Raw genomic sequence first — 25482 nt, forward strand, 5'->3', positions numbered from 1 at the left:
ATTTGCGGGTAAGTGAACGCTCAGTAGCAAAAATCCGGGGATCCACTGTGTATGTAAATGTGCACTCTGTTATTTGCTTAGTAACACAACCTGCTTACCTTCTTCTCAAAAAGAAGCGCTATGATGAGGGCGATAGCCTGGAGAAGTAGCAAAACACAGAGGACGCAAAGAAACTGAAAAAAAGAACAAAACAAAACAATTGTTCATGGTACATCACTTAGCATTTTTTACACCACAGTCCAAAACTTTAGATACACCGGAACAGTCTAATGTGGTATTCTACAAGAACTAGAAATAACAATGATCAGTTTTGATTAGAAGAGAATGTCAGGCTTGTCCGTGACAGTGTGGCCATGTTTTAGTTTTTCCTGTCGGTTTCCTGTCAGCGCTCTTACTGTTTTTTTCCCTGAGTGCTGTTTCCCCTCAGCTGCGGCTGATTGGCACCCTGCCACACCTGGTGTCAATCAGCCCGCTCCTATTTGAACCTGTTTTGTCCTCCAGTCGAGTGCTGGACTATTGGATTGTATTATCGTTCCTGTCGCATCGTGTCGCTCCTGTCGTGTCATTGCAGTGTAGCGGTAAGCTATATTTCGGCAGCAGTTTCTAGCTTACTGTCTTTTGTTCCCTGCTTTCAGTTTGTCTTTATACAACATGTAAGGACTTCTGTTTTCCTGCTCAATACCAGCTAGCTTCCACGCTAGGCCCTTTTGTTTGTGCTAGCTTCCATGCTAAGCTCCTTTTGTGTTCTAGCTCCCATCCTAACTCGTTTAGTTTGTTATCCGCCTTGTGCGTGCTTTTTGTTAGTACTCTTTTGTTTGTTCATGTTCTAGTATTTTAATTACATAATGTTTTCCTTACTCAATGCCTGCCTCCTTTTCTGCATCTTGGCGTTCGTCAACAACAAAATCTGACAGAGAAACTGTATTTTTATTAAAATTTTGCCTTTTGTTCACAATCATTATGAAATACATAACGACAATGTATTTTTTTAATGCATTTTATAAATTGAATACCTGTGCTCAAAAGTCCGCTTACAATGGAGCTTTTGGGAGTCACAATATTCTGCCTAAATAATTCATAACAAAAGCCCCATAAAACATCCAAAGACCTCCATTAAGGTTTTATATACGTGCTGTAAGTATATATGTAATGTAGTAACAGGCACATTTTATATTTACGTATTTTGATCATTTTAACTTTGCATACGTGGCACATTAAATTCAAAAATGCATCACAAACCTCGTGGTTAGAGTGTCCGCCCTAAGATCGGTAGGTTGTGAGTTCAAACCCCGGCCGAGTCATACCAAAGACGATAAGAACAGGACCCATTACCTCCCTGCTTGGCACTCAGCATCAAGGGTTGGAATTGGGGGTTAAATCACCAAAAATGATTCCCGGGCGTGGCCTCCGCTGCTGCCCACTGCTCCCCTCACCTCCCAGGGGGTGATCAAGGGTGATGGGTCAAATGCAGAGAATAATTTTGCCACACCTAGTGTGTGTGAGAAAATCTCTGGTACTTTAACTTTGCAATGTCTTTATATAAATTTAGTTTGGTGAGTGTCATTTCTTAATGGGGAAATATGTTAATGCCTTTTGTTTTCATGTTAGCAAGCGAGCTGGCGCCTATTGGTCTGTGTGTTTATACAAATATAGTTGTCAACCAGTTTTTCGATCATTTTAATTTAAAATGGCAATACTAACCATCAGGGGTTTTACTGTACTTATCATTATTCCCGTTTATGGTTACATCCCTATCTATGAGTGCACATATCAAGACATCAATGATTATTACACACTGCAGAGTTCATGAGAGCCAAAAAAACCTAATAAAACATCAATTGCTGTCATTAGGATGCCGAACGAGAGATTCTCGTTATAGTCCCCTTTTAGATGAAAAATGACTCATAATCCTCACAAAGAAAAGGGGGGTGGAACCAAGTGTCTTTTCGTGCCGTTCTCGCCATTTCCTCCTGGTCTCAAATAGCTGTCAAAGCATACAGACTTGTCGAAATACGTCATGATTTATGATCGGCAATAAACTTTCACAAGCAAAAGGAAGCGAGAAAGCGAGATAAATATTGGCACACAAGTTAGTGATCATGGCGGCGCTATAAAAAGTTTGTGTACGTTCGAACTTATAACAACAATATCACTAATACTTGGTCAATATTTAAGTACAAAATGTAAATGGAGTATTGTTGACGCTTTTTGGATGTTTTTTTTTTATATTGGGTTTTATGGGCGGAATAAAGGACCTCCCATTTAGGGGTTAGAATGCATTAAAAAAATACATCCGTCGGCACGGTTTTATTTCTTTCTTTAGTTTATTTCGAACATGAACACACTTACAGCATATTACATCACACAATTTCATATCATTCACTTTACATCATGTCCGAAAAGGAGTGGGAATACGCAAATCTTATTTAATCCCACCCCTTACCCACTTCTTATTTAATCCCACCCCTTACCCACCTCAGTGTTTACAAATATATATATATATATATTCATTTACTGACCTTTTTATAATAGAATGACATCTGTAAATTAGTATATACAACAGTCTTGTAAAATGTAATTAATTAAGTCAGTCATTATTAACATACTGAGATGAAGAATATCTTATTTTTAATAAGGTTGAAAGTCCATCCATCCATCCATCTTCTTCCGCCTATCCGAGGTCGGGTCGCGGTGGCAGCAGCCTAAGCAGGGAAGCCCAGACTTCCCTCTCCCCAGTCACTTCGTCTAGCTCTTCCCGGGGGATCCCGAGGCGTTCCCAGGCCAGCCGGGAGACATAGTCTTCCCAACGTGTCCTGGGTCTTCCCCGTGGCCTCCTACCGGTTGGACGTGCCCTAAACACCTCCCTTGGGAGGCGTTCGGGTGGCATCCTGACCAGATGCCCGAACCACCTCATCTGGCTCCTCTCGACGTGGAGGAGCAGCGGCTTTACTTTGAGTTCCTCCCAGAGCCCCGCCACACGGCGGAGGAAACTCATTTCGGCCGCTTGTACCCGTGATCTTATCCTTTCGGTCATTACCCAAAGCTCATGACCATAGGTGAGGATGGGAACGTAGATCGACCGGTAAATTGAGAGCTTTGCCTTCCGGCTCAGCTCCTTCTTCACCACAACGGATCGATACAACGTCCGCATTACTGAAGACGCCGCACCGATCCGCCTGTCGATCTCACGATCCACTCTTCCTCCACTCGTGAACAAGACTCCTAGGTACTTGAACTCCTCCACTTGGGGCAGGGTCTCCTCCCCAACCCGGAGATGGCACTCCCCCCTTTTCCGGGAGAGAACCATGGACTCGGACTTGGAGGTGCTGATTCTCATTCCGGCCGCGTCACACTCGGCTGTGAACCGATCCAGTGAGAGCTGAAGATCCCGCCCAGATGAAGCCAACAGGACCACATCGTCTGCAAAAAGCAGAGACCCAATCCCGCGGCCACCAAACCGGAACCCCTCAACGCCTTGACTGCGCCTAGAAATTCTGTCCATAAAAGTTATGAACAGAATCGGTGACATAGGGCAACCTTGGCGGAGTCCAACCCTCACTGGAAACGTGTCCGACTTACTGCCAGCAATGCGGACCAAGCTCTGACACTGATCGTACAGGGAGCGGACTGCAATAATAAGACAGTCCGATACCCCATACTCTCTGAGTACTCCCCACAGGACTTCCCGAGGGACACGGTCGAATGCCTTATCCAAGTCCACAAAGCACATGTAGACTGGTTGGGCAAACTCCCATGCACCCTCAAGAACCCTGCCGAGAGTATAGAGCTGAAGGTTGAAAGTAATTCTCATAATTCTTCTTCTTTGTACTTTGTAAGCACTATTAATTTGAACAACCTCTTAAACTGGATCATATCAGTGCAATGTTTAACTTCATTACTTAATCCATTCCATTATTTAATTGAACATACTGATATGCTAAAGGTTCTAAGTGTTGTACGTGCATACCAATTTTTTTTTATTAGATTTTCCTCCAAGGTTATATTTCTCCTCTTTAGTTGAGAAGAATTGTTGTACAATGATTACGAACGATAGGGAAAATTCAAAAACAAGCGCAGTTGCCCTTTAAGCTTCCAGAGAAGTAATAAATAAACAATATGTTGTGGTTGTAGCTGCACCGCATAACATGAAGAGCTGTCATGAATATCCATGTAGATTCTGCAAATGTATCAAAATTAAGTGTTAGGTACACTATTGCAGTGGTTCTCAAATGGGGGTACGCGTACCCCTGGGGGTACTTGAAGGTATGCCAAGGGGTACGTGAGATCTTTTAAAAATATTCTAAAAATAGCAACAATTCAACAATCTTTTATAAATGTATTTATCAATAATACTTCAACAAAATATGAATGTAAGTTCATAAACTGTGAAAAGAAATGAGACAATGCAATATTCAGTGTTGACAGCTAGATTTTTTTCTGGACATGTTCCATAAATAAAGATGTATTTTTTTTGTGAAGAAAAGTTTAGAATTAAGTTCACGAATCCAGATGGATCTCTCTTACAATTCCCAAAGATTAAGTGGATGATTACTTCTATGTGTAGAAATCTTTATTTATGATTGAATCACTTGTTTATTTTTCAACAAGTTTTTAGTTATTTTTTTTCCCAAATAGTTCAAGAAAGACCACTACAAATGAGCAATATTTTGCACTGTTATACAATTTCATAAATCTGAAACTGATGACATAGTGCTGTATTTTACTTCCTTATCTTTTTTTTTTTTTCAACCAAAAATGCTTTGCTCTGATTAGGGGGTACTTGAATTAAAAACATGTTCACAGGGGGTACATCATTGAAAAAAGGTTGAGAACCACTGCATTATTGGGTAGTGGGAATGACATGACATTATAATGATTACACACACTACATTTTGGCATTTTATTTTATGCTAGTGTTACTAGTCGACTATGATATTCATGTCCATATTAAATGCTGGAAAACTGACTAAGAGAGCTTAAAGCCACTCCCGCTCGCATCCTTACCATGTGCAACAGTGTCTTGTTGTCCCTGAGGGAGCCGACCATGCCCACAAGTGAGACAGTGAACATTACCAGACCCAGCAGGATTAGCACCACAGCAGGAGCCAGGAAGAGACCCTCCAGAGTTCGATTTTTCTGCCGCTCCACCTCGGCATACACCCCCACGCAGAGCACGCAGAGACCCATCAGCTGGACAAAACATAAGAGGTTATACTAATTGTCTCATCGATTTCGGTCAGAAGTGTTGTGAAGAATTTAAAAAAAAAAAGGACACCAATGTTTCCCAACATTTCATGAGAGCCAATCATATTGGCCATTATATAAGGGACAGCTGTAACAGCATTTGTGAACACAACCTACCTGCTGTTTCTAAATCCATCCATTTCCTACCGCTTATTCCCTTTTGGGGTGGCGGGGGGCGCTGGCGCCTATCTCAGCTACAATCGGGCGGAAGGCTGGGTACACCCTGGACAAGTCGCCACCTCATCACAGGGCCAACACAGATAGACAGACAACATTCACACTCACATTCACACACTAGGGCCAATTTAGTGTTGCCAATCAACCTATCCCCAGGTGCATGTCTTTGGAGGTGGGAGGAAGCCGGAGTACCCGGAGGGAACCCACGCATTCACGGGGAGAACATGCAAACTCCACACAGAGAGATCCCAAGCCCGGGATTGAACCCAGGACTGCAGGAGCTTCGTATTGTGAGGCAGACGCACTAAAATTAATGGTTATTTGCAAAAAAAAAAAAAAATAGCAGTTTTAACATCAAATATGTTGTCTTTGTAACATATTCAACTGAATACGGGTCGAAAAGGATTTGCAAATCAATCAATCAATCAATCAATCAATGTTTACTTATATAGCCCTAAATCACTAGTGTCTCAAAGGGCTGCACAAACCACCACGACATCCTCGGTAGGCCCACATAAGGGCAAGGAAAACTCACATCATTGTATTTTGAGAGCCAATCATATTGGCCATTATATAAGGGACAGCTGTAACAGCATTTGTGAACACAACCTACCTGCTGTTTCTAAAAGTAATGGTTGTTTGCAAAAAAACATATATATATTTTCAGTTTGAACATCAAATATGCTGTCTTTGTAGCATATTCAACTGAATATGGGTCGAAAAGGATTTGCAAATCGTTGTATTTTGAGAGCCAATCATATTGGCCATTATATAAGGGACAGCTGTAACAGCATTTGTGAACACAACCTACCTGCTGTTTCTAAAATTAATGGTTGTTTGCAAAAAATAGATATATATTATCAGTTTGAACATAGAATATGCTGTCTTTGTAACATATTCAACTGAATATGGGTTGAAAAGGATTTGCAAATCATTGTATTTTGAGAGCCAATCATATTGGCCATTATATAAGGGACAGCTGTAACAGCATTTGTGAACACAACCTACCTGCTGTTTCTAAAATTAATGGTTATTTGCAAAAAAAAAAATATTATCAGTTTGAACATCAGATATGTTGTCTTTGTAGCATATTCAACTGAATATGGGTTGAAAAGGATTTGCTAATCATTGTATTTTGAGAGCCAATCATATTGGCCATTATATAAGGGACAGCTGTAACAGCATTTGTGAACACAACCTACCTGTTTCTAAAATTAATGGTTATTTGCAAAAAAATATATATATATTCTCAGTTTGAACATCAAATATGCTGTCTTTCTAGCATATTCAACTGAATATGGGTTGAAAAGGATTTGCAAATCATTGTATTTTGAGAGCCAATCATATTGGCCATTATATAAGGGACAGCTGTAACAGCAGTTGTGAACACAACCTACCTGCTGTTTCTAAAATGAATGCTTGTTTGCAAAAAAATATATATATATTATCAGTTTCAACATCAAATATGTTGTCTTTGTAGCATATTCAACTGAATATGGGTTGAAAAGGATTTGCAAATCATTGTATTTTGAGAGCCAATCATATTGGCCATTATATAAGGGACAGCTGTAACAGCAGTTGTGAACACAACCTACCTGCTGTTTCTAAAATGAATGCTTGTTTGCAAAAAAATATATATATATTATCAGTTTCAACATCAAATATGTTGTCTTTGTAGCATATTCAACTGAATATGGGTTGAAAATAATTTGCAAATCATTGTATTCCGTTTGTATTTACATCTAACACAATTTCCCAACTCATATGGAAACGGGGTTTGTAAAAACGTTCTGTATTTTCGGCATTCTTTATTTTATGTCAGTGCCAGGGAAAAAAAAAAAGAAAAAAAGGCATCATCTCTCCTTTAAGAGGTCCAACGCCCTGCAGCATAAGCCGCTGTGATGCTGCGACGCTGTGAACAATAGCTTAGTGGAATGTTTATATTGTTTTTGCTCTCAATAAAACATAAAGCATGTTGAACTTTACAAAGAACAAGCAGATTTGCAGCGAGCATCATTTTTCCCCAGAGAGCTCATCATTCAGTGCGATGTAAATACTGAACCCCGTTAGCAAACACGGCAATTTAAGTTGACGCCCACAAATAGTGAAGACATGAAATAAAACGCTTCACCTAAAAGGATGAAAGCATTGCGATTAACATGCTTATATGCGTTATGCAGGACATATTACTCCATGTCAATATAGCATCAGATTGATGGAAAATATGGCAGATTTTCCCCATCCTAGGCTCGGTGGTTTCATTAGAACTGGACATCCATCCATTTTCTACCGCGTATTCCCTTTGGGATCGCTGGTGCCTATGTCAGCTACAATCGGGCGGAAGGCAGGGTACACCCCGGACAAGTCGCAGTCTTATCGCAGGCATAAAATATAAAAAGCGTGTTAAAACGAAAGGCGTTAGGACTTCTTAGTTTATGCCGAATGATACTATGCTTAATTTTAATTATTAATAGGCCCTTTTAAATCATTTTAAAGTCATATGTATGTTTATAGAAGAAGGTGCGTTAAAAACAGTATTTTCTCGCCGAGGTTTGGTGTTGTTTCTGGGCTGGGTCGCGTCGACAATCGAAGCTCCGCCTCGCAGGTTATCTTCTTACCAAGCGGTTGTAGGCTTAAAAAAAAACAAAAGAAAACTCACCGAAAACAGCATGGAATACACGTTTAGGGTGAACTTGATGAAGTAGTAGAAGTGGTTGCTTTTCTTCAGTTGGGAGTAAGGAGGCATGGCGGCTTGTGTTGCTGACGCTAGCCAGCAAGCTAACCAGCTCTTCGGTTAAGTTCAAGCGACTACTAAGTGCTTGGTTAGAGAAAAAATAATTAATTAATCATTAAAAGACCAACCGCATGTTCAAAACCGTGATGTATATACATATACATATATTCTAATTATATCGGCTCATTTCATGCTACTTCCGTGCAGCCGGCTCGTCTAGGCTTTGTTTTGACTACATTCTTAAAGGGACAGTACATTCTTAAAGGGACAGTACATTCTTAAAGGGACAGTACATTCTTAAAGGGACAGTACATTCTTAAAGGGACAGTACATTCTTAAAGGGACAGTACATTCTTAAAGGGAGAGTACACACATCAACTGGTTTTGACTAAAAGTCTTAAAGGGACGGATTTGATTGAAACTTTTATTATCCATCCATTTTTCTACCGCTTATTCCCTTTGGGTTAGCGGGGGGCGCTGGTGCCTATCTCAGCTACAATCGGGCGGAAGGCGGGGTACAGCCTAGACAAGTCCCCATCTCATCGCAGGGCCAACACAGATAGACGGACAACATTCACACTCGGGCCAATTTTTTATCGTTGGACAAGTGGTAGTAAATGGATGTATGTGTGTATGTATATATATATATATATATATATATATATATATATATATATATATATATATATATATATATATATATATATATGTATATGTATATGTATATATATGTATATGTATATATATGTATATATATGTATACATATACATATACATATATACATATATATATATATATATGTATATATATATGTATATGTATATACATATATATACTTATACATATATACATATATATATACATATACATACATATACATATATATACATTTACACATATATACACATACACATATATACACATATATACACATATATATATATATATATATATATATATATATATATATATATATATATATACATACATATATATATATATATATATATATATATATTTATATATATGTATATATATATATATATTTATATATATATATACATATATACATATATATATATATATATATGCATATATATATATATACATATATATATATATATATATATATATATATATATATGTATATATATGTATATTAGGGGTGTGGGAAAAAATCGATTCGAATACAAATTGAATCGTTTACGTTGTGCGAATCAGAATCCATTCACATTTTTTAAAAATCGATTTTTTTGGGGGGGGCGCGGGGGGTTAAATTTTTTATTTTTTTTTATCAATCCAACAAACCACTACACAGCAATACCATAACAATGCAATCCAATTCCAAAACCAAACCTGACCCAGCAACACTCAGAACTGCAATAAACAGAGCATTTGAGAGGAGACACAAACACGACACAGAACAAACCAAAAGTAGTGAAACAAAAATGAATATCAACAACAGTATCAACATTAGTTATAATTTCAGCATAGCAGTGATTAAAAATCCCTCATTGACATTATCATTAGACATTTATAAAATAGAAAAAAGAACAATAGTGTCACAGTGTCTTACACTTGCATCGCATCTCATAAGCTTGACAACACACTGTGTCCAATATTTTCACAAAGACAAAATAAGTCATATTTTTGGTTCGTTTAATAGTTAAAACAAATTTACATTATTGCAATCAGTTGATAAAACATTGTCCTTTACAATAATAAAAGCTTTTTTTTTTGTTTTTTTAAATCTGCTACTCTGCTAGCATGTCAGCAAACTGGGGTAGATCCTGCTGAAATCCTATGTATTTAATGAATACAGAATCGTTTTGAATCGGAAAAATATCGTTTTTGAATCGAGAATCGAATCGAATCGAAAAAAATCACTATATTATCGAATCGTGACCCCAAGAATCGATATTGAATCGAATCTTAAGATTCATAGCCATAGTATATATATATATATATATATATATATATATATATATATATATATATATATATATATATATATATATATATATATATATGTCTTGATTGGATTATCCAGAGAATAGTGCTCGATACCGTAGTAGAGCGCAATATGTAGGTGTGGGAAAAAATCACAAGACTACTTCATCTCTACAGAACTGTTTCATGAGGGGTTCCCTCAATCATCAATCATCCTGATGATTGAGGGAACCCCTCATGAAACAGTTCTGTAGAGATGAAGTAGTCTTGTGATTTTTTCCCACACCTATATATATATATATATATATATATATATATATGTGTGTGTGTGTGTATATATATATATATATATATATATATGTGTGTGTGTGTGTGTTTAAAAAAAAAAATTCTGCTTAAGACCCCAATTTTAAAAGGGGACAGAGTTCACCTGGTTTGTGTGTTATTGAATGAATGCTAATAGATCAGGATGAGATCATGACTGGTTTATAATCATCAGGAAATAGATGAAAGCCTTTCCAACAATTCAGTATATTTGTTGTTTGTATGGAGACATAGATGTCATGTTTTATGAGAGCGCAATGTTTTCTTGGAGACACAATCATTGATAATAGTCAATGTTCTCCCAAGGATGGACGACAAGGACTCGGGTGAATGACTCCTGCAATGGATTCAGCGTAAACTCATTAGTGACGCACGGTCTGTCACACAGTGAGGAAGGTACCCGTCACTTGAAAGTTGAAACAAATGTTAATATTCCTCTGTCCCGCACAGCTTGAAGACCATCATTTTGATGAAGAATGCACAGACCTCAAGGTTGAAACAAGGAGATGCTGTTCATCACACGGGGGTCAACTTGACACGTGTAAACCCATTTGCAAATGTGTCAATCATGACCGCGCCAAATATATCCAACAAGTGGTGGCAACAACTGATGTAACTTTAAACTGGAGGGATTATTTTTGTGCAGACTCTGAAAAGGTACAGCGTTGCTTTTACAATTAAGTAAACATACAAACAGAGGGCAGCATGGTGGTAATGGGGTTAGTGCGTCTGCCTCACAATACAAAAGTCCTGAGTAGTCCTGGGTTCAATCCCGGGCTCGGGATCTTTCTGTGTGGAGTTTGCATGTTCTCCCCGTGACTGCGTGGGTTCCCTCCGGGTATTCCGGCTTCCTCCCACTTTCAAAAACATGCACCTGGGGATAGGTTGATTGGCAACACTAAATGGGCCCTAGTGTGTGAATGTGAGTGTGAATGTTGTCTGTCCAGGCGACTTGTCCAGGGTGTACCCCGCCTTCCGCCCGATTGTAGCTGAGATAGGCACCAGCAACCCCAAAGAGAATAAGCGGTAGGAAATGGATGGATGGATGTATACACAGTCCAGGCCAAACGTTAGGAAACACCTTCTCATGCAATGTTTTTTTTAAATATATTTTCATGACTATTTACATTGTAGTGCAGCATCAAAACTATGAATGAACACATGTGGAGTTATTTACTTAACAAGAAAAAAGGTGAAATAACTGAAAACACGTTTTATTCTCTTGATGAGCTTCAAGAGGTAGTCACCTGAAATGGTTTTCACTTTACAGCCCTGTTTGAAGCTCATCCAGAGAATGCCAAGAGTGTGCAAAGCAGTAATAAAAGCAAAGGTGTCAGGTTGAGTTTGTGACGAACCCCAAGATGCAGAAAAGGCGGCAGGCATTGTGCAAGAAAACATGATTTAATCTTCAAAAAATAACGAAAAGAACACAAAGCAGGAACTCGGAGACAGGAAACAGGATGCCACGAACAGGAACTAGAAGACGAGGAACAAAAAAGACTGCAGGCTGCAAACAGCTACAGGTTCAGGTACAAACGGTCGGGGCTACAAGCCGTAATGATAATAATCCAGCCCAGAGTGGAGGGACAAGCAGGTCTAAATAGCAACTGGCTGATTGACACCAGGTGTGGCCCGGTGCCAGTCAGCCACAGCTGAGGGGAAAAAGCAGTCAGGGATAACAGCAGGAAATAAAGACAAAATGAGAGCGCTTACAGGAAATAAGACAAACACAGAGGAAAAAATAAAACATGACCAAACTGTCAGGTACAAACCTGACAAAAGGGTGGCTATTTAGAAGGAACTAGAATGTAAAACATGTTTTCAGTTATTTCACCTTTTTTTGTTAAGTACATAACTCCACATGTGACAATCTACAATGTAAATAGTCATCAATCAATCAATCAATGTTTATTTATATAGCCCTAAATCACAAATGTCTCACAGGACTGTACTGTAGGGTTAGGGTTAGGGTTAGGGTTAGGGTTGGTTAGGGTTAGGGTCATGAATATAAAGAAAACACAGTGAATGAGGAAAGGTGTGTCCAAATTTTTGGCCTGTACTATAAATACAAACATACAAAATCTAATTGGAAATGTGCCCTTATACAGCGCATCCCGAAAGTATTCACAGGGCTTCACTTTTCCCCCATTTTGTTATGTGACAGCCTTATTCTAAAATGGAATAAATACATTTTTCCCTCAAAATTCCCCACACAATATTCCATAATGACATTGTGGGTTTTTTTCCATATTTCTGTGGCACAGTAGTTGAAAAACCAACAAGTTAATGGCCTTGACACAATCAGGAAGAGGCTGTTCTGAAGAAACTCTCCCGAGGACTACTAAAAGATGGACGCTTTTGACCTTCCTTTTTGTCAACAACACCTGTGGTCGAACTTTGAGATCGGCCTCAGTTCATATAAAAACATTTCATCATCTCTCCCAAGTTAATTGGGTATAAATGCACACACAACCCCCACCCTCGAATCAACGCCTTCACCACTGCTTAATTCCTCTGGGGCTGTGGATGGCTGAGCAGCGCTATATAGCGGCAACGGTGTCTCCTCAAACCCACCCCTCCCTCTGTTGCAAGTTGGTGTGATATACCTACCATGTTTAATGTGTGCCATGCTATGTGAGTTTTTTTCCTTGGACTCAGTCTGGACCTCTCCTGAGGGTCTAGCCTTAGACTGATATTTTTTTTTACTCAATCAATCAATCAATCAATCAATCAATCAATCAATCAATCAGTCAATGTTCACTTATATAGCCCTAAATCACTAGTGTCTCAAAGGGCTGCACAAACCACAACACAAACCACTACGACATCCTTGGATGGCCCACATATGGGCAAGGAAAACTCACACCTAGTGGGACGTCAGTGACAATGAGGACTATGAGAACCTTGGAGAGGACCACATATGTGGGCAACCCCCCCCCCCCCCCCCCCCCCCGTGCTGGAGGAGGTAATAAAGGAAGATATCCAGTGAGACAGAGAGAAAGATAGATAAGGAAGACTTCTATAAACAAGTTATCGATGCTTTTGATCAGAAGGAGCTGGTATGGACTTCATTTATAATTAAAGGTAAGACCATATACACGTTTTTTTTTATTAAATGTGCTTTTCATGATGGTATCCTTACTTCACGCTCAAATTTTTACCGCATGCCCTTGGTAAGTGCCGGAGTGAGAAGAGGTTTTAAAATAATTAGCGCATGCTTACTTTTACCGCATGCCTTTAGTAAGCGCAGGAGTGAGAAGAGGCTTTAAATTAATTAGCGCCCCTGCGGCAATTCAAGGAAATACGGTATATTTAGTAGGATTTTATTTAACTTTTCACTTTGATTACTTCCATCCATCCATTTTCTACCGCTTATTCCCTTTCGAGGTCGCGGGGGGCTACATCTCAGCTACAATCGGGCGGAAGGCGGGATACACCCTGAACAAGTCGCCACCTCATCGCAGGGCCAACACAGACAACATTCACACTCACATTCACACACTAGGGCCAATTTTAGTGTTGCCAATCAACCTATCCCCAGGTGCATGTCTTTGGAAGTGGGAGGAAGCCGGAGTACCCGGAGGGAACCCACGCATTCACGGGGAGAACATGCAAACTCCACACAGAAAGATCCCAAGCCTGGATTTGAACCCAGGACAGCAGGAACTTCGTATTGTGAGGCAGACGCACTAACCCCTCTGCCACCGTGAAGCCCACTTTGATTACTTAAAAATATTAAATAATTAAAATCAATGGTGTCCCGCATTATTGATGTTTGAGGGCTTTAATTGCTAAATAAAGTAACTCTCCTGAAGGAATCAATAAAGTACTCTCTATCTATCTAAATACTCCATATTTCAGTTTTACTATAAAAAACAAAGTTGTCTTTTGACAGAAAAGGCATAAAACCTTGTTTGTTTTACTTTATATCAACTTCAAGTTGATATCAATCAATCAATCAATGTTTACTTATATAGCCCTAAATCACTAGTGTCTCAAAGGGCTGCACAAACCACTACGACATCCTTGGTAGGCCCACATAAGGGCAAGGAAAACTCACATCCAGTGGGACATCGGTGACAATAATGACCCAGTGGGACGTCGGTGACAATGATGACTATGAGAACCTTGGAGAGGAGGAAAGCAATGGATGTCGAGCGGGTCTAACATGATACTGTGAAAGTTCAATCCATAATGGATCCAACACAGTCGCGAGAGTCCAGTCCAAAGCGGATCCAACACAGCAGCGAGAGTCCCGTTCATAGCGGAGCCAGCAGGAAACCATCCCAAGCGGAGGCGGATCAGCAGCGCAGAGATGTCCCCAGCCGATACACAGGCAAGCAGTACATGGCCACCGGATCGGACCGGACCCCCTCCACAAGGGAGAGTGGGACATAGGAAAAAAAGAAAAGAAACGGCAGATCAACTGGTCTAAAAAGGGAGTCTATTTAAAGGCTAGAGTATACAAATGAGTTTTAAGGTGATATAGAGATTTACTGTAAGCATTAAATAAATAAAAACAAATAATAATATGGCTTGTTGTTAACATTTTAGTGACTGAGACCCTCTATGCTCCCCAAGAGCCCTAAGGATGAAAAAAAAATCAATATATTTTGTTATGGTCTGAAAATGAAAACTATCAAAATGGCCCCCGCATGCTTCAATTTTTCCGTGTGCGGCCCTCTGTGGAAAAAGTTTGGACACCCCTGCTGTACCTGTTTGGACCCTCATAGTACTTTGTACATTTTTGTTGGTGGTAAAAAATATAAAACGTGTCAACTTTTGAACCCCATAAACAAAAGTATGAAGAATGTGACCCATTACAAATAGCAAGATGTCAATCATCAAGTTGGCTTGCATTCTGTCAGAAAAGTGTTGCCGCGGTAACGAGGGCGGAAGGCTGAGTGACATCCAGTCTTCCCCAGCTAGATGATGACCCCGAACAGAAAGGAGATGGCGGCTCCCAGTGCCAAGCCCATCGACAGGAAGAAGGCCATGATGGCGCCCGCCGTCTCCGCCTCATGTTGTGCGACTTTCTTGGGTCTCCCAATGTCACCCTTTTCTCACCTTTTTAAGGAGCGCCGTAAGTGGCTGATTTGTCGGCGGTCTCGTCTTATCCACCCCCCGTAACCAGTGGCGGAGCTAGACTTTTATCCTTGGGGTGGCCAGGGGGGTGGCCAAGGCTATTTCAGGGGGTCCACAGACTATAACAATTAATTTTTTTCTTGACTTAACAATTGCAATCGGACTGTCAAATGTTGAAATGTACATACTAAGCACACAGGAGATGAGATTTATGTATATATAATTTGCAGTTTATTAACAATGCAGAAAATGTAAAACATAATTTGGCAACAAATTTTCAAGAACTAATAATTAATAATAACAACTATTTTTTACAAAGATCAATCAATCAATCAATCAATGTTTATTTATATAGCCCCAAATCACAAATGTCTCAAAGGACTGCACAAATCATTACGACTACAACATCCTCGGAAGAACCCACAAAAGGGCAAGGAAAACTCACACCCAGTGGGCAGGGAGAATTCACATCCAGTGGGACGCCAGTGACAATGCTGACTATGAGAAACCTTGGAGAGGACCTCAGATGTGGGCAACCCCCCCCCCCTCTAGGGGACCGAAAGCAATGGATGTCGAGCGGGTCTAACATGATACTGTGAAAGTTCAATCCATAGTGGCTCCAACACAGCCGCGAGAGTTCAGTTCAAGCGGATCCAAGACAGCAGCGAGAGTCCCGTCTACAGGAAACCATCTCAAGCGGATCAGCAGCGTAGAGATGTCCCCAACCGATACAGGCGAGCGGTCCATCCTGGGTCCCGACGAGCGGTCCATCCTGGGTCTCGACTCTGGACAGCCAGTACTTCATCCATGGTCATCGGACCGGACATAGGAGAAAGAAAAGAAGCGGCAGATCAACTGGTCTAAAAAGGAGGTCTATTTAAAGGCTAGAGTATACAGATGAGTTTTAAGGTGAGACTTAAATGCTTCTACTGAGGTAGCATCTCGAACTGTTACCGGGAGGGCATTCCAGAGTACTGGAGCCCGAACGGAAAACGCTCTATAGCCCGCAGACTTTTTTTGGGCTCTAGGAATCACTAATAAGCCGGAGTCTTTTGAACACAGATTTCTTGCCCTGACATATGGTACAATACAATCGGCAAGATAGGATGGAGCTAGACCGTGTAGTATTTTATACGTAAGTAGTAAAACCTTAAAGTCACATCTTAAGTGCACAGGAAGCCAGTGCAGGTGAGCCAGTACAGGCGTAATGTGATCAAACTTTATTGTTCTTGTCAAAAGTCTAGCAGCCGCATTTTGTACCAACTGTAATCTTTTAATGCTAGACATGGGGAGACCCGAAAATAATACGTTACAGTAATCGAGACGAGACGTAACAAACGCATGGATAATGATCTCGGCGTCTTTAGTGGACAAAATGGAGCGAATTTTTGCGATATTGCGGGGATGAAAGAAGGCCGTTTTAGTAACGCTTTTAATGTGTGACTCAAAGGAGAGAGTTGGGTCGAAGATAATACCCAGATTTTTTACAGAGTCACCTTGTTTTATTATTTGGTTGTCAAATGTTAAAGTTGTATTATTAAATAGAGGTCGGTGTCTAGCAGGACCGATAATCAGCATTTCCGTTTTTTGTGCATTAAGTTGCTAAAAGTTAGCGGACATCCATTGTTTAATTTCATTAAGACACGCTTCCAACTGACTACAGTCCGGCGTGTTGGTCAGCTTTAGGGGCATGTAGAGTTGGGTGTCATCAGCATAACAGTGAAAGCTAACACCGTAAGATGGTGAAAATGCACCAACACATTCATAGTTCTCTCTCTCTCCCTCTCTCTCCTCTCTCTCTCTCCCTCTCTCTCTCTCAGAAAAGGTTTAGAAAAGCATAATCCTTCGGTTATGGCGAGAAGCCGCAATACTGAGGGTTCCAAGGTGACTTAACCTGTCATCAGCCATTGCGGTTCTGAGATGAGTTTTAATCAGTTTTAAAGCAGAGAAGCTTCTCTCACAGGAAGCAGTGCTGACTGGAGTAACAACAGCAATTTTGCAAAGTCTGAATATCTCATGGAAAACCTCTTTGTAAGGGCCGTTACAGACACTTTCCAGGACTACAGAACTGAGAATTACTTTGATGAACTATGGAAAGACGTTGAGGAGCTTGCAGTGCAAAATCGGTGTACAAACACAATCTAAAAGACATCCTAGAATAAGTTCAAGATTTCTTGACTCACTGGTGATGAGCACTGTAGGACAGAGAAACTGTGATGATGAAGGCGTCTCATAACTAAGCTGAAGAGGCGTTTTTCAAAGAAAAGTTGTGAGATCCTGCAAGGTGTGCAGTCCCTGAACCCAAAGAGTGCAATGAGGAGCCTCTGTTTGCCTTTGCACAGACCTTTGAGTCAGACCTCAGTGACCTCAAACATGAAGTTCATCAAACCAAGCGACTTCTAGACAGGAGAGTGAAAAGTGGATTAGACAGACCATCTACTTTGCTGGATTTTATTGTGTTTCTTGTTTAATGTTTACCTCCCTCGAGTCATGACTGTTGCCCTTTCCATACCGTTTATACAAACCCCGTTTCCATAAGAGTTGGGAAATTGTGTTAGATGTAAATATAAACGGAATACAATGATTTGCAAATCATTTTCAACCCATATTCAGTTGAATATGACAAAGAAGTTGGGAAAGGTGGCAAAAAATACTGATGAAGTTGAGGAATGCTCATCAAACACTTATTTGCAACATCCCACAGGTGTGCAGGCTAATTGGGAACAGGTGGGTGCCATGATTGGGTATAAAAACAGCTTCCCAAAAAATGCTCAGTCTTTCACAAGAAAGGATGGGGCGAGGTACACCCCTTTGTCCACAACTGCGTGAGCAAATAGTCAAACGTTTCTCAAAGTGCAATTGAAAAAAATTTAGGGAATTCATCATCTACGGTCCAAAATATAATCAAAAGGTTCAGAGAATCTGGAGAAATCACTCCACGTAAACGGCATGGCCGGAAACTAACATTGAATGACTGTGACCTTCGATCCCTCAGACGGCACTGTATCAAAAACCGACATCAATCTCTAAAGGATATCACCACATGGGCTCAGGAACACTTCAGAAAATCAATGTCTCTAAATACAGTTTGTCGCTACATCCGTAAGTGCAAGTTAAAGCTCTACTATGCAAAGCTAAAACCATTTATCAACAACATCCAGAAACGCCGCCGGCTTTTCTGGGCCCGAGATCCTTTAAGATGGACTGATGCAAAGTGGAAAATTGTTCTGTGGTCTGACGAGTCCACATTTCAAATTGTTTTTGGAAATATTCGACATTGTGTCAAGCGAACCATCCAGACTGTTATGAACGCAAAGTTCAAAAGTCAGCATCTGTGATGGTATGGGGGTGCATTAGTGCCCAAGGCATGGGTAATTTACACATCTGTGAAGGCACCATTAATGCTGAAAGGTACATACAGGTTTTGGAACAATATATGCTGCCATCCAAGCGCCGTGTTTTTCATGGACACCCCTGCTTATTTCAGAAAGACAATGCCAAGCCACATTCAGCACGTGTTACAACAGCGTGGCTTCGTAAAAAAAAGAGTGCGGTTACCTTCCTGGCCTGCCTGAAGTCCAGACTTATCTCCCATCGAAAATGTGTGGCGCATTATGAAGCGGACTGTTGAACGACTGAAGCTCTACGTAAAACAAGAATGGGAAAGAATCCTACTTTCAAAGCTTTAACAATTAGTTTTCCTCAGTTCCCAAACGTTTATTTAGTGTTGTTAAAAGGTGATGTAACACAGTGGTGAACATGCCCTTTCCCAATTACTTTGGCATGTGTTGAAATTCTAAGTTCATTATTATTTGCCCAAAAAAAACAAAGTTTATGAGTTTGAACATCAAATATCTTTTTCGTGCATTCAACTGAATATGGGTTGAAAAGGATTTGCAAATCATTGTATTCCGTTTATATTTACATCCAACACAATCTCCCAACTCATAAGGAAACGGGGTTTGTATTTTAAGCCTTAACAACATGGCGTATGTCATAAATTCCCCCATTGCGAGCTTTTTTACCAATTTACAAAAATGACAAATATATTAAGAATGTTCAACTATTAATGTCACAATGATACATGTAAACTAATCTCATGACGTCCTTGGAGTGCAGTTCAGGTCCAAGATATTTGGGGAATAATTTACCTAAGAGGACAATAAAGTCTAAATAAAAGTCAAGCCCCAGTGGCCCAATTTGTTGTTATTACTAAACGTTGCTCGCTCAAGTGAAGAGTTAACATACATTGTAGGCTGTAGGAGGTCATTTTATTGGATCCTTTTATGTTTTGTAGTATTGATAACTTTATTAAACTATGGGTCTCATTTTCTCAGGGTTCTACAGACTAGAAAAAGTCACAGTACTCAGAATTTAGTATATAATCGGTCAGTCCATGGCCTTCCATAACGGTTGAGATACACAATATTGCCAAAAGTATTTGACCACCTGCATTGACTCACATATGAACTTGGAAGTGCGATCCCATTCCTAACCCCACAGGGTTCAATATGACGTCGGTCCACCTTTCGGAGCTATTACAGCTTCAACTCTTCTGGGAAGGCTGTCCACAAGGAATTTTCCACCATTCTTCCAAAAGCGCATTGGTGAGGTCACACACTGATGTTGGTCGAGACGGCCTCTGTTCTAATTCATCCCAGAGGTGTTTTATCCGTTTCAGGTCAGGACTCTGTGCAGGCCAGTCAAGTTCATACACTCCAGACTCAGTCATCTATGTCTTTATAGACCTTGTTTTGTGCACTGGTGCAAAAGTCGTGTTGGACAAGGAAGGGGCCTGTTTCAAACTGTTCCCACAAGGTTGGGAGCATGGAATTGTCCAAAATGTTTTGGTGTCCTGAAAAACAACCCAGTGACACTACAGTTTATGACAGTGACACTAAACTTATGAGAGTGACACTACACCTTATGACAGTGATACTACACTTAATTACAGTGACACTACACCTTATGACAGTGACACTACACTTTATGACAGTGACACTTTTCTTATGATAGTGACACTACACTTTATGACAGTCAGAGTACACATTGTGACAGTGACACTACACCTTATGACAGGAACACTACACTTATGATAGTGACACTACACCTTATGACAGTGACACTACACCTTATGACAGTGACATTACACATTATGACTGTGACACTACACTTATGACAGTGACACTAGACTTTATGATAGTGACACTACACTTTATGACAGTGACACTACACTTAATGACAGTGATTCTAAACCTTATGAGAGTGACACTACACTTTATGACAGTGACACTCTACTTATGATAGTGGCACTATCATAAGTAGAGTACACTTATGACAGTGACACTACACCTTATGACAGTGACACTACAGTTTATGACAGTGACACTACACTTATGAGAGTGACACTACACCTTATGACAGTGACACTACACTTAATGACAGTGACACCAAACCTTATGAGAGTGACACTACACTTTATGACAGTGACACTCTACCTATGATAGTGACACTACACTTTATGACAGTCAGAGTACACCTTATGACAGTGACACTATAACCTTATAACAGGGACACTACACTTATGATAGTGACACTACAGTTTATGACAGTGACACTACACTTATGAGAGTGACACTACATCTTATGACAGTGACACTGCAGTTTATAACAGTGACACTACACTTATGAGAGTGACACTACACCTTATGACAGTGACACTACACTTAATGACAGTTACACTACACCTTATGACAGTGACACTACACTTTATGACAGTGACACTCTACTTATGACAGTGACACTACAATTTATGACAGTATGATAGTGACACTACACCTTATGACAGTGACACTACACTTTATGACAGTGACACTACACCTTATGAACGTGACACTACACCTTTTGACGGTGACACTACACTTATGATAGTGACACTACACTTTATGACTGTGACACTACACTTTATGACAGTGACACTACACCTTATGACAGTGACACTATACTTTAGCACAGTGATACTACACCTTATGGCAGTGACACTACACCTATGCTAGTGACACTACACCTTGTGACATTTACGCTACACCTTATTACAGTGACACTACACCTTGTGACCGTGACACTTCACCTAATGACAGTAACACTACACCTTACGACAGTGACACTACACTAATTCCAGCGACACTACACTTGTGCTAGTGACGCTACACCTTATGACAGTGACACTACACTTATGATAGTGACACTACACCTTATGAAAGTGACACTACACTTATGATAGTGACACTACACCTTATGAAAGTGACACTACACTTATGCTAGTGACACTACACCTTATGACCGTGCCACTTCACCTAATGACAATGACACTACACCTTATGACAGTGACACTACACTAATGCCAGAGACACTACACCTGTGCTAGTGACACTACACCTTATGACAGTGACACTACACTTATGATAGTGACACTACACCTTATGAGAGTGACACTACACTTTATGACTGTGACACTACACCTTATGACAGTGACACTACACCTTATGACAGTGACACTACACTTATTACAGTGACGCTACACTTGTGCCAGCGACACTACATTTGTGCTAGTGACACTACACCTTATGACAGTGACACTACACTTATGATAGTGACACTACACCTAATGAGAGTGACACTACACTTATGATAGTGACACTAAATTTATGACAGTGAAACTACACTTTTCTAGTGACACAACACCTTATGACAGTGACACTTCAATTAATGACAGTGACACTACACCTTATGACAGTGACACTACACTAATTCCAGCGACACTACACCTGTGCTAGTGACACTACACCTTATGACAGTGACACTTCAATTAATGACAGTGACACTACACCTTATGACAGTGACACTACACTTTATGACTGTGACACTACACCTTATGACAGTGACACTACACCTTATGACAGTGACACTACACTTATGACAGTGACACTAGACTAATGCCAGCGACACTACATTTGTGCTAGTGACACTACACCTTATGACAGTGACACTACACCTTATGAGAGTGACACTACACCTTATGAGAGTGACACTACACTTTATGACTGTGACACTACACCTTATGACAGTGACACTACACCTTATGACAGTGACACTACACTTATGACAGTGACACTACACCTTATGACAGTGACACTACACTTTATGACAGTGACACCACACTTTATGACTGTGACACTACACCTTATGACAGTGACACTACACTTATGATAGTGACACTACACCTTATGAGAGTGACACTACACTTTATGACTGTGACACTACACCTTATGACAGTGACACTACACCTTATGACAGTGACACTACACTGATAACAGTGACGCTACACTTGTGCCAGTGACACTACACTTTATGACAGTAACAGTACACCTTATGACAGTGACACTACACTTATGATAGTGACACCACACCTTATGAGAGTGACACTACACTTTATGACTGTGACACTACACCTTATGACAGTGACACTACACCTTATGACAGTGACACTACACTTATGACAGTGACGCTACACTTGTGCCAGTGACACTACACTTTATGACAGTGACACTACACTTTATGACAGTGACACTACACATATGATAGTAACACTACACTTTATGACAGTGACACTACACATATGATAGTAACACTACACTTTATGACACAGTCACTCAACAAAAGCTCAAATATTGTTGTCTACCAAAAAAGTCCTTCATTACCACCCATTTGTCGTATGTCTCTGGTAAAGTAAATATTACTTGATCATCCATCATCATAAAAAATGACATTTAGGGCATTTTTGCTGCTGTGAAATGACTAAACAGGTGAAATTGAAACTTTAATGCACGATGTACTAAAGGTTACGACGATGTTTATTTTGCAAGCAGTCTCTTAGCATGCTCTTTGCCAAATTGTGCTTGAGAAAACAACATGAAGGTTAACGAGGTCTGTGATGAATGTCATTTGCATCTTGCCACATTGTGCTGAGCAATCAGCCCGTCTGCCATCAACATGTTTGTTATCTGATGTTTCACTCATGGCAGTAAATACGACAACTCAAACCTCTCACATTTATTATCACCAAGTCCTGTTTCTTTTACGCATAACTCATCTTGACGACAACCTGTGCCGTAAGGACCGCAACATAATAAAGTCTAATGACCTCATTAACCCACTCAATTGACCCCTGGTGAACATAAAAAGCGCCCAGAAGCAAAGTGCTAATGAAATTGATAAGGTGTTGTCAACAATAAAAAAACAGTATGGCTCCCGAAAGGAAAACGACTGTAATTATGGTTACGATGGTCGCAATTGGGCCGCAAATGGCGAGCTTTTCATTTAACCTTATTTGTAACATCTCTGCGTGGAGTTTGCATGTTTTCTGCCGTTTCCTGCCTCATTCTAAAACATGCATGTTCCACTCTTTAACCTCACATTATACTAAAAACCCCTTTTCCATATGAGTTGGCTAAATTGTGTTGGATGTAAATATACCAAACCATCACAGATGCTGGCTTTTCAACTTTGCGTCGATAACACTCTGGATGGTTCGCTTCCCCTTTGGTCCGGGTGACACGATGTAGAATATTTCCAAAAACACGTCAGACCACATGACAATTTCCCACTTTGCATCAGTCCATCTTAGATGATATTGGGCCCAGAGAAGCCGGCGGCGTTTCTGGATGTTGTTGATAAATGGCTTTCGCTTTGCATAGTAGAGCTTTATCTTGCACTTACAGATATAGCGAAAAACTATATTTAGTGACAGTGGTTTTCTGAAGTGTTCCTGAGCCCATGTGGTGATATCCTTTAGAGATTGATGTCGGTTTTTGATACAGTGCCGTCTTAGGGATCGAAGGTCACAGTCATTCAATGTTGGTTTCCGGCCATGCCGCTTATGTGGAGTGATTTCTCCAGATTCTCTGAACCTTTTGATGATATTATGGACCGTAGATATTGAAATCCCTAAATTTCTTGCAATTGCATTTTGACAAACGTTGTTCTTAAACTGTTTGACTATTTGCTCACGCAGATGTGGACAAAGGGGTGTACCTCGCCCCATCCTTTCTTGTGAAAGACTGAGCATTTTTTTTTGGAAGCTGTTTTTATACCCAATCATGGCACCCACCTGTTCCCAATTAGCCTGCCCACCTGTGGGATGTTCCCAATAAGTGTTTGATGAGCATTCCTCAACTTTATCAGTATGTATTGCCATTTTTCCCAACTTCTATGTGACGTGTTGCTGGCATCAAATTCTAAAGTTAGTGATTATTTGCAACAACAAAAAAATGTTTATCAGTTTGAACATCAAATATGTTGTCTTTGTAGCATATTCAATTGAATATGGGTTGAAAAGGATTTGCAAATTCATTGTATTCTGTTTATATTTACATCTAACAATTTCCCATCTTAGATTATATTGGGGCTAGAGAAGCCGGCGGCGTTTCTGGATGTTGTTGATAAATGGCTTTCGCTTTGCATAGTAGAGCTTTAACTTGCACTTACAGATGTAGCGACAAACTATATTTAGTGACTGTGGTTTTCTGAAGTGTTCCTGAGCCCATGTGGTGATATCCTTCAGAGATTGATGTCGGTTTTTGATACAGTGCCATCTGAGGGATCGAAGGTCACGGTCATTCAATGTTGGTTTCCGGCCATGCCGCTTACGTGGAGTGATTTCTCCAGATTCTCTGAACCTTTCGATGATATTATGGACCGTAGATGTTGAAATCCCTAAATTTCTTGCAATTGCACTTTAAGAAACGTTGTTCTTAAACTGTTTGACTATTTGCTCACGCAGTTGTGGACAAAGGGGTGTACCTCGCCCCATCCTTTCTTGTGAAAGACTGAGCATTTTTTTGCGGAAGCTGTTTTTATACCCAATCATGGCACCCACCTGTTCCCAATTAGCCTGCACACTTGTGGG

At 40.2% G+C, this 25482-nt stretch overlaps 1 protein-coding gene across 3 annotated transcripts in view; it reads right to left on the minus strand.

The window, feature by feature from the left end:
- The window catches only part of zgc:110329 (uncharacterized protein LOC550500 homolog), a 45956-nt gene extending 37555 nt beyond the window's left edge, over positions 1–8401 (minus strand). Inside the window, exons 1-3 of one of the 3 annotated variants that reach the window (XM_061906981.1) lie at positions 8081–8401; positions 5005–5190; positions 99–173 (exon numbers count right to left, since the gene is read on the minus strand). In XM_061906981.1, the coding sequence (XP_061762965.1) occupies positions 99–173; positions 5005–5190; positions 8081–8167 (348 nt within the window). In that variant the 5' untranslated portion in view covers positions 8168–8401. Of the gene's footprint in view, positions 1–98; positions 174–2498; positions 4178–5004; positions 5191–8080 lie in introns of those variants that run through there. The other 2 variants (XM_061906982.1, XM_061906980.1) reach the window with 2 other exon arrangements.
- Between the last annotated feature and the right edge of the window lie 17081 nt (positions 8402–25482).

This window comes from Nerophis ophidion, linkage group LG07 (genome assembly GCF_033978795.1).
Source record: "Nerophis ophidion isolate RoL-2023_Sa linkage group LG07, RoL_Noph_v1.0, whole genome shotgun sequence".
Lineage (NCBI taxonomy): Eukaryota > Metazoa > Chordata > Actinopteri > Syngnathiformes > Syngnathidae > Nerophis > Nerophis ophidion.